We start from the raw sequence: 11245 nt of genomic DNA, 5'->3' as shown, positions 1-11245 counted from the left end.
GCCGGAGGGGGCACGGCCCCTCCGTTCAGTGGATGAATTCTTTTAGCCCTGGGTCAGATATATGATGATCCGGATCGTATTGCTCTGGCTGAGTCTAGACTACGTCTATTATGCCAGGGTAAACAATCCGCAGAGATATACTGCTCAGAATTTCGGAGATGGGCAGCTGATACTGGTTGGAATGATGCTGCACTCCGAAGTCAATTTTGCCATGGTCTTTCAGAGGGATTGAAAGATGCATTTGCCTTTCATGAAAGGCCTATTTCCTTGGACTGTGCTATGTCTCAGGCCGTTCGTATTGACAGGCGTCTTAGAGAGAGAGGAGAGATCTCTCCTTCCTTTCATACTCAGTCCCAGGACAGTGCAGCGGTCCCATTCTGTGCGCAGGGGTCTCAGTCGCTGTCAGCCCCTTCTGAGCAAGAGCCCATGCAGCTGGGGTTGATTGCTTCTGACAATAGAAGATTCAGCTCGCATGGGAAGGTTCGTTTTTGTTGTGGAGGTATAAATCATTTGGCAAATATTTGTCCCTCTAGGAGATTCAGGCAGTTCTCTGGGAGTAATAAAGAAACAAACAGGAAAAAATCTTTTAAAAATGTTCCGTCTGTTACTATTGGCAGGGTTGAGGCGGAAATTGAAGGTTTTCCGTTTGCTTGTAGTTCCCGTTTTGTCCTGCCTGTTAGGGTGGCGCTAGAGAGCAAGAGCATTTTTTGTGAGATTTTTGTGGATAGTGGAGCAGCTGTCAATCTCATTGATAATCAATTTGCGATAACTCATGGTTTCCAGGTGCGCACTTTGGGAAAGGATATACCTGTTTTTGCTATTGATTCCGCTCCACTTTCTCAGAAATCATTAAAGGGCATAGTTCACAATATCCGTTTAATTGTGAGTGATGCTCATGTTGAGGATGTGTCATGTTTCGTCCTTAGCGGTTTGCCTACTCCTCTAGTGTTGGGGCTACCCTGGCTCACTAAACATAACCCCACCATTGATTGGCAAGCGAGGCAAATAAATGGTTGGAGTGACTTTTGCAGAGAGAATTGCCTCACGACATCTGTTTCTGAGGTTGCTACTAAGACTGTACCATCTTTTCTCTCTGAATTTTCGGATGTCTTCTCTGAGAGTGGAGTTCAGGATTTGCCTCCGCACAGGGAGTATGATTGCCCTATTAATCTCATCCCAGGCGCCAAGCTGCCTAAATCTCGTTTATGCAATCTTTCCCAACCTGAAAGGATCGCTATGCGTGCTTATATCTCTGAGAGTCTGAGAAAAGGACACATACGACCCTCGAAGTCACCTGTTGCCGCTGGTTTTTTCTTTGTTAAGAAAAAAGATGGTTCTTTAAGACCTTGTCTGGATTTCAGGGAGCTGAACAGTATCACTATTCGTGACCCTTATCCGCTTCCTCTGATCCCGGACCTGTTTAACCAGGTTGTTGGGGCTAAAGTCTTTTCCAAATTAGATCTAAGAGGGGCATACAACCTGGTCAGGGTCAGAGAAGGAGACGAATGGAAGACGGCCTTCAATACCCCTGAGGGCCATTTTGAAAATTTGGTTATGCCTTTTGGTTTGATGAATGCCCCAGCCGTTTTTCAGCATTTCGTGAACAGCATTTTTTATCATTTGATGGGAAAATTTGTATTAGTGTATTTGGATGACATTTTGATTTTTTCCCCTGATTTCAAAACTCATAAGGAACATTTACGTCAGGTCTTGCTCATCCTGCGGGAGAATAAATTATATGCGAAACTGGAAAAATGTGTCTTTGCGGTTCCAGAAATTAAATTTCTGGGGTTTCTTCTCTCCGCTTCTGGTTTTCGCATGGACCCCGAGAAGGTCCGCGCTGTGCTTGAGTGGGAGCTTCCTGAGAATCAGAAGGCGCTGATGCGTTTTTTGGGCTTTGCCAATTATTACAGGAAGTTTATTTTGAATTATTCCTCTATTGTTAAACCACTCACTGATATGACCAGAAAGGGGGTAGATTTTTCTTCTTGGTCGGTAGAGGCGCGTAAGGCTTTTTCTAATATCAAGGAGAGTTTTGCTTCCGCTCCCATCTTGGTGCAACCTGATATTTCTTTACCCTTCATAGTTGAGGTTGATGCTTCTGAGGTGGGTGTGGGTGCGGTCTTGTCTCAGGGTTCCTCTCCTGCCAAATGGCGACCGTGTGCCTTTTTCTCGAAAAAACTCTCCTCCGCAGAGAGAAATTACGATGTGGGAGATTGTTGGCCATCAAGTTGGCTTTTGAGGAATGGCGCCATTGGCTAGAGGGAGCCAGACACCCTATTACCGTGTTTACTGACCATAAAAATCTGGCCTACTTGGAGTCAGCCAAGCGTCTGAACCCGAGACAGGCCAGATGGTCTTTGTTCTTTCCAAGATTTAATTTTGTTGTCACGTTCCGCCCTGGGGTTAAGAATGTGAAGGCAGATGCCCTGTCACGTTGTTTTCCGGGAGGCGGGAATTTTGAAGACCCGGGTCCCATTTTGGCCGAAGGGGTGGTGGTCTCTGCTCTTTTTTCTGAATTGGAGGTAGAGGTGCAGGCAGCCCAGTCAGAGGCTCCTGATCTTTGTCCTCCTGGGAGGTTGTTTGTGCCTCTCGCTTTAAGACACAAGATTTTTAAGGAACACCACGATACGGTCCTTGCTGGGCACCCGGGGGCAAGAGCCACACTGGATCTCATCGCTCGGAGATTCTGGTGGCCTGCGCTTCGTAAGTCGGTTGAGGGTTTTGTGGCAGCCTGCGAGACTTGCACTCGTGCCAAAGTCCCTCATTCACGGCCATCAGGTCCTCTCCTTCCCTTACCCATTCCTTCCCGTCCTTGGACACATCTGTCCATGGACTTCATAACGGACCTGCCTCGTTCCTCGGGGAAGACTGTGATTCTGGTGGTGGTGGACCGTTTTAGCAAAATGGTGCATTTCATCCCTTTTCCTGGTTTGCCCAATGCTAAGACGCTGGCGCAGGCATTTATTGATCACATTGTCAAATTGCACGGTATTCCTTCAGACATAGTCTCTGATAGGGGCACGCAGTTTGTTTCCAGATTCTGGAAGGCTTTCTGTTCTCGCTTGGGGGTTCGGTTGTCATTCTCTTCTGCTTTCCACCCGCAGTCGAATGGCCAGACAGAGCGCGTCAATCAGAATCTGGAGACATATCTGCACTGTTTTGTGGCGGAGAATCAAGAGGATTGGTGTTCTTTTTTGTCCCTTGCTGAGTTTGCTTTAAATAACCGTCGTCAGGAGTCTTCTGATAAGTCACCATTTTTTGGTGCATATGGGTTTCATCCGCAGTTTCGGACTTTCTCGGGAGAGGGGTCTTCTGGTTTACCTGATGAGGACAGATTCTCCTCGTCTTTGTCATCTATTTGGCAAAAGATTCAGGATAATCTAAAGAGCATGAGTGAGAGATATAAGCGTGTGGCAGATAAGAGACGTGTGCTTGGTCCGGACCTGAATGTTGGTGATCTGGTGTGGTTGTCTACCAAGAATATCAAATTGAAGGTTCCCTCCTGGAAGTTGGGTCCTAGGTTTATTGGGCCTTACAAAATCCTGTCTGTCATCAATCCTGTTGCCTACCGTCTTGATCTTCCTCAGACTTGGAAGATCCATAATGTTTTTCATAAGTCCTTATTGAAACCTTATGTTCAACCCATTGTACCCTCGCCTTTGTCTCCTCCTCCGATTATGGTTGATGGGAATATTGAATTTCAGGTCTCTAGGATTGTGGATTCTCGTCTTGTCCGCGGTTCTCTCCAGTACCTTGTTCATTGGGAGGGTTACGGTCCTGAGGAGAGGATGTGGGTCCCAGTGACGGACATTAAGGCCTCTCGTCTCATCAGGGCTTTCCATAGGTCCCATCCTGAGAAGGTGGGCTCTGAGTGTCCGGAGTCCACTCGTAGAGGGAGGGGTACTGTCACAACCAGACAGCTGAGAAGCTCTGACAGAAGCCTTTCAGAACCTCCTCCTTGAGTTCTCTTTGTTGTGGTATTCAGTTCCTCATCTCGTTAGCCTCTCTCAGCTGTCATGTAGTTGGACTAATTGCATCCCTTTAAATTCCACCCCATAATGCATTACTGGGCGGCTTATACTTCTTCCTGGAGTGTGTGTGCATGCTTATCCTGTTTTCCTGTCTGCTACAAAGTTAAGTGCTGTACATTTATCTGTTATTTTCTGTTTGCTGGATCCCAGGTGACTCTGACTCCCTCCGTGTCTGGTGTAGGGAGCCGGTGGTCGTGTCCCCTCACTATTGTAGGGTGTTCAGGGGTTATATAGTCGAGGTACGTGGCTATGCAACCATCCACCTCTGGGATCTTTGCATAGGTTGAGCAGCCAGGGAAAGTGCTAGGTCTTGTGCAGGGGTCTCCCCTTGGTTCCTTAGCTTTGGATCCAGTGAGTCATATATGCATGTTGCATTGTCTTGTTTCCCGTACACCGTCCGTCACAGCATGACAAGCAGATCCTACCTGAGATGTTTTCTACGCGCCACAGTGGAGGGGGCGCCATAATGGTCTGGGGGGCTTTTTCCTTCAGTGGAACAATGGAGCTTCAGGAAGTGCAGGGGCGTCAAACGGCCGCTGGCTATGTCCAGATGTTGCAGAGAGCATTCCTCATTAATGAGGGCCCTCGTCTGTGTGGTAACGACTGGGTTTTTCAACAGGACAACGTTACAGTACACAATGCCTGCAGGACAAGGGACTTCTTCCAGGAGAATAACATCACTCTTTTGGCCCATCCTGCGTGTTCCTCTGATCTAAATCCAATTGAGAACCTTTGGGGATGGATGGCAAGGGAAGTTTACAAAAATGAACAACAGTTCCAGACAGTAGATGGCTTCCGTGCGGCCGTCTTCACCACTTGGATAAATGTCCCCACTCACCTCATGGAAACGCTTGCATCAAGCATGCCGAAACTAATTTTTGAAGTGATAAACAATAGCGGCGGAGCTACTCATTACTGAGTTCATGTTTGGAAGTTGGATTTCTGTTTTGGGGGGGTTAGTTTTTTTTGGAGGTGTGGTCCTAAACTTTTGATCAGCTGAAAACCAGCCTGTTTCAGTTTATTTTTTGTTTTCATTAAATTGAATGCTCAAAAAATGTTGTCTCACTCCCATTTCTTCTTGTTGCATGTTGAAGCTCTACTTCGAACCTTGTTAAGATCCAGCCATGCTAAATATGATTTTTTGCCATTTTTCAAGTGTATAATGTTGTGCAGCCATCTTGTTTTTTGTAATTTTTGACAGAGAGACTAGGGCGGTGGGATAGTCCTTTAAGTCCCCATGAATGCAGACAATGCCGACTTTTCGGCCAGTATACTCGGCGGGCCGCACCAGGGCAGCTCTTACCAGGGACAACAGACTTGTGGTATCTGCTTGAGGGGATACAGCAAAGCCCTCCAAAACACATCAGCCAACAGCCGATCCAACATACCAGTGGAAGTCAATATGTCAGGCTGTAGCCATTTTTGCAATTGGTGCAGCAGATCATAATATTGTGGTCTGGCGGGTTCAGCCGGGTTAAATTCCCACTGATGCACCCACTGGGCCCGGACCAATACATTCACCCCGAGTCTTGCCAGGATCTCACCTTTTACGGTCGGGTAGTCGGCCGCTTGATCATCAGGGAGATCAAAAAATACATGCAGGGGACCAGATGCCAGGAACGGAGTGACGACCTCAGCCCACTGGTTTCGTGGTAACTTTTCCCTCACGGCCACCTTTTTGAAGACCGCCAGATAGGTCTCGACATCATCCGAGGGGGTCATCTTAGGAATCGCCGCGCGGACAGCTTTCCGGGCATCGTGGACATTCTGGGACGCTCCTGCCGCTGGCAAAGCCATCACATGTTGTAACAACAGTTGGTTAGTTTCCTGCTGCTGTTTGTTAGCCTCCACGAGGGCTTTCACAACCGCCTCCATTTTGTCAGAGGCCTCGGGTCACAACCTTGCCGACTTAATATGAGACATGCACTTGTGCCCGGGAAAACAAAAACTTTTCGGCCTTTAGACCTGCCTTACTGCATTTGCCCGCATCCTCCACCAAATGTGGGGATTCGCTCTGGTAGGCAGATTAGCAGACACAATACAGAGGCAAAAACAAAGTCTTTGACTTAAACAGTGCAGTATTTATTCACACACAAACAAAAATGACAGTTTGTCGTCTTGGTGTTCATTGATAACCGCTGCTATTAACAACTACTGCTGCTATTAACAACTGCTGCTACAAAAACTGCTGCTACCAACCATTGATGTTATTGTTGCTATTGACAACCTTTGTTGATAACTACTGGAGGTTACTATTAACCACTGATACAAATTGTTACCAACCATAAAAAACAACATACGGAATATTACTAAGCATAACGGGATACATGCCATTGGTTTAAAGGAATAACATCAATCACCACCATAACATGCTATAAATACTTAAATTATTGGAGCCACTAGCAAATTTTGCCACCATAGATTGAATCCGATCAATTCTGGGATATTGATTTATAAGCAATAGCTAATGATTATTTAATCTTGGTGAACGAAGATGACTGTTAATTGCATGTTATTTTATTTGTAGAAATTTTATCTGCAGAGATTCTACTTTAGGGTCGTTTTAACTTTTTTTAAATTAATAAATGATATAATGTTTCGAACTCCACACTGAACACAGGAGGGAAGGGGAACAGTAACTGGGCCTGGAAACTAGGGAAGGAACAGGTCACCTCCTAAACAACCCTAATCCGGGCCCTAACTACCTATCAAAATGAATAGACCTTGAAGGTAGGAATATTCATAGGCAGTATACCTAGGCCCTGATTTCCCTATAAGGCCCTGGAATGCGGTTAGGACCAGAGACAACCCATTCCTCCCTAGATGGACGAATGGAAGTCTCTGTCTGAGGCCCAGATACAACAACAGGGAATATAACAAATACAAACAATTGCGACACTTAAAGGGGTATTCCCATCATAGACAATGGGGGCATATCGCTAGCATATGCCCCCATTGCCTGATATGTGCGGGTCCCACTGCTGGGACCTGCACCTATATCAAGAACAGAGCGCTGTGGCTGGAGGACCCCAGATTTCCCGGGGTCTGTCCACCACCAAGCGCGAATCCCCGCCTCTCCCATAGAAGTGAACAGGAGTGTACCGTACCGAGCCAGGGCTCGGGTATTTTCAGAGGCTCCAAAGAAATGAATAGAGGGCGGCTGCGCATGCGCAGTGCGTCCTACTTCACTTTCGGGGCTCCGTTCTCGATAAAGGTGCGGGTCCCAGCGGTTGGACCCCCACCTATAAGACAATGGGGGCATATCCTAGCGATATGCCCCCATTGTCTGAGATGGGAAAACCCCTTTAACTTCTGTAGAGATGGAAGAACATGAACACTAGAGACGACCTCACACAAGCTCAGCCAAACCCAAATGAAGCTATCTACTGCATAGTCAGAAGGGTGAGGTCAGACTATAAAGGGTAGAAGTGATGACCACTGAGCAACAACTTAGAAAAGGGAAGTGGTAATTAACCCTATCAACACTGACTCAAGATAAATCAAGGAGGCTGTTAGATTCCTCCACGCTCAGCCAATCTCCTTGATTTCCTGACATCAGTCACCTGAGGGACTGTGACAGCAGGAGAATGATCTTCTGGCAAGGCGTAATGTTGAGAGGAGAGGGCGTCTGAATCCCTGTAGGTGTGCCACTGAAGATGACCTGTAGAGGAAGAGAGAAAAGCTAACAATGAGTATGAGGGAGTCTTCCTCACCACCAAAAGTCCAGGTGAGAGACAGGTCTGTAAGAAAAGAGGAAGCTGAGAGAAGTGTTAGTGCTGCCAAGCTTGAAGACATGCCAAAGCCTTGGCCCATGCGTAAGCCCTTGGTAATAGTGCAGTGGGATGCTGTGGGCACATGTGTCAAGCTACAAGAGGAGAGATCCTTAGCTGGGGCACATGAAGCCTGAACATCATCTCTGGATCAGGGAGGTCCCCCTTGCGCCCAATGATAGTGTAAATAGAGGATTATCGTTGGTCTCCTCCTGCTGGCCCTGTCTGCCGCGGAAAACTCGCGCCTGCGCCGTCCCGTTTAGTATTCGGCGCAGTGAGTGAAGCCGTCAGCTGGCGAGCATCCTTCACTCACTGCGCCTGCGCTAAATACTGAACGGGACGGCGCAGGCGTGAGATTTCCACGGCAGACAGGGCCGGCAAGAGGAGACCACCGCTGCCTGGCCCTGTCAATCAAGTGTAGCAGGGCGTGGCCAGAGGTGGAGAACGGAGCCTCTAGTTGCAGGAGCAATGCCCCCCCCCTACTCCTAGAGGCTAATTTGCATATTATACAAGTTATTTTTTCTCAATAATGGCGGCACGCAGTGAGATGGCACTAATATAGTTATGTTCAGCGGACATTAGTACATCACTAATGTCAGCCACGTTAATAACCATTTTCCTGCTGACAGAAACCCTTTAAGTAAAATTCTGTTTTGACAAAAGCTGGTGGTGGAATTGTTGTCCAGGTTCGTGACTTCGCTGTATCCTGGGGAGCCCACCCCGGTACAGGATCACAGAGGTTGTTCAAAAATGGCTCAAAATGCAGGTTTTGGAGTTTGGCACAATGCTTCACATATCCTTGGAAGCTGGGGGCCGGGGGGAATAGAGGGACCACTACCCTGAGCCCTGCCATTGTCACATAGCTGCACTTCACCATCAGTCATAAAGACAGATCACTAGATGCCATAAGAAGGAACGATCCCATGGCGATCACTTAGAGCCCCTCCCACTTTATTAGCCACCCGCCCACTCCTAGCAGACAGAGCCTTCCATGTAAACAAATCTACAGTGCGCGTCCCTAGCAACCGCCGGCCCGCTACTTTCTGGTAGGCTGAAGGCGTGTCATTTTCTGCATGCCGATTGGTTGGTACATGCGTAAGCGCGTTCTGATTGGACGACGCGTTCAAACCTGTTAGTCCCGCCTTTTCCGCTGAACAGTCAGCTCTCCCCGGGAAGGATGACATAAGAGGTGTGATCGTGAGTAATCCGCTGCGCGGTGGGGGCAGGGGGCTACCTGGGGTGGTCATCGGGCGTGCACTGACCTCCTCACTGGCTAGAAATAGCTGCGCCCGTCACACCCGATCACTGGCCGCCGGCTTCTTTGTGTGCGATGATGTAGTGCTGGCTATGAGCTAACTGCGCTCCATTGTGTAGCGGCGGTCCGCAACTTGCAGCTGTAGTGGAGCTATAACCCCCAGCGTGGTTGGGTATTCTGGGAGTAGTCATTTTTTAACATTTGCTGAGAAGTTGTAGACCATGATTGGAGATACTGTCTGTAATAATAGAGTATAGAGGGGTCACATCATCATGGACTGTCCTGGGGGGACTAAGCCCAGTGCACCAGGAATCTGTCAGTGGGGTACGTGACCTGTGCCAAGTCTATTACTTTACACATTTAACACCTTCCTCAATAATTTCCCCGCAAAAACTAAAGGAAGGGCTGTGTCTGTGAGATCCTACAGTGCACCAAAAATGGTTACTGGCGTGCAACATATTCAAAGGGGTTGTCCAGGATCCCCAATATTTTGAGTTATCCCCTCTAGTATGGTCGACCTAATACGAGAATTACACTCGCCTGGTTCCCACTGCTCAGGTGGGCCAATGCCCAGGGGGTCGCCAGAGTCCTCCTTACCTCTGGCGATTGTGTACATAATGATCTAATGCAGGCATGCTCAACCTGCGGCCCTCCACCTGTTGCAACTCCCAGCATGCCCGAACAGCCTACAGGTATCAGCCTACAGCAGGGCATTGTGGGAGCTGTAGTTTTATAACAGCTGGAGGGACGCAGGTTGAGCATGCGATTCTAATGCCCTCAGCAATAATTAATGCTAGGAGGATCTGGTACTTATGCACATGGCTGGCAGAAGAAAGTGCCCCCTGCGTTCAGCTGTGTTGCCGTCTTCAGGACAGTAGTAGAGTTGAATGCTGCGGGCCGGCAGTATTTTGTGCTGCCCTGTGTATTTGCTTCTGTTGGGGCAGTATTTTATGCTGCGAGATGGTATTGCGGTATTGCTGGCTCTCCTACTTTCACTACTCACAAAAAGTTAGAGATATTTGGCTTCTAGGTGAAATTTATGGAAAACATAAACAGTTCATGCTACAGTAATATTATATCGTGAAAGTAGGGCATTTAAAGGGAACCTGTCACCAGTTTTATGGTGTCCTAACTAAGGGCAACATAAATACAGTAAGTGACTGATTCTCTTAGCAAAATGCTGGGTCACTTTCTTTAATTGACCCAGTCAATCTGCCAACATCTTGTATTGAAACGCTCCAGCTGATAATGATGAGACATGAATATTCATGAGCTCCTGACTCTCCCCGCCCACCTGCTGCTGAATGACAGTTATTTTCCATATGAATCAGCAGCAGATGGGCAGGGGAGTGGCTATAGCTGTTAATTAAATAAACACTGGACTCAATGACATCACGCTGGACTCAAATCAGCTCATTAGCATGCAGCATGTGGTATCTTTGTGTATATTATGACTATGAGGTAACCATCTGTCACACCAGTAAGTGAATACATCTAAGGCACTTTTTAGTAGTTAATGATTGTATATAATTAGTTAGATTATAATCAAATATCCACATGACAGGTTCCCTTTAAGTAGAAGCAGCAATGGTGATTTCTATGGATGAGACAATTTCATATTTTGAAATTTGTTGTCGGTTCGGGTTGTGGTATAATGTGAATTGCGTTATGGATTCCGTTACCACGGATCATAACGCAATTCCATGACAGAATGCCTTTAGAGGCATTCCGTTATTCGTTCCGTCATAATAGAAGTCTATGGCCTGCATAACTGATCCATACGGTTTTCGTCATGCAGAAGAGGACTCATCCCTAGTGATTTCCTCATCTAAAACAATTTATTGAAACAAAAGCCCACACCAGTGGTGGGTATGCCACCGCAAAAATGTCAATGTCTCAATAACTTGTCGTGTGGCCTTGAGCATCAATTACAGCTTGACCATGACGTCTCATGCCATTCACAAGTTGACTTATTGTCTGCTGAGGCATGGCATCCCACTCTTCTTGAAGGGCGGCCCTTAGGTCATTGAGGTTCTGGGGTACAGAGTTACGAGTCTCTACACAGTGACTCAGCTGATCCCATAGGTTTTCAATGGGATTCAGGTCTGGAGAAAGTGCCGCCACTCTATTTGAGATTCACCCGTGTCCAGTAGCCGTTCCCTAATGATGCACCCTGGATGAGCTGG

At 47.4% G+C, this 11245-nt stretch overlaps 1 protein-coding gene across 2 annotated transcripts in view; it reads left to right on the top strand.

Annotated features, from left to right (window-relative positions):
- The first annotated feature begins 8961 nt into the window (after positions 1-8961).
- Positions 8962-11245, top strand: part of PASK (PAS domain containing serine/threonine kinase) — a 58174-nt gene continuing 55890 nt past the window's right edge. Inside the window, exon 1 of one of the 2 annotated variants that reach the window (XM_044290339.1) lies at positions 8962-9001. Coding sequence is in view for 1 of the 2 variants with exons in the window: in XM_044290338.1 (XP_044146273.1) it covers positions 9332-9383 (52 nt within the window). In the remaining variant the exon portion in view is untranslated. Of the gene's footprint in view, positions 9002-9252; positions 9384-11245 lie in introns of those variants that run through there. The other variant, XM_044290338.1, reaches the window with a different exon arrangement.

This window comes from Bufo gargarizans, chromosome 4 (genome assembly GCF_014858855.1).
Source record: "Bufo gargarizans isolate SCDJY-AF-19 chromosome 4, ASM1485885v1, whole genome shotgun sequence".
Lineage (NCBI taxonomy): Eukaryota > Metazoa > Chordata > Amphibia > Anura > Bufonidae > Bufo > Bufo gargarizans.
This window is presented reverse-complemented; position numbering and strand designations above follow the sequence as displayed.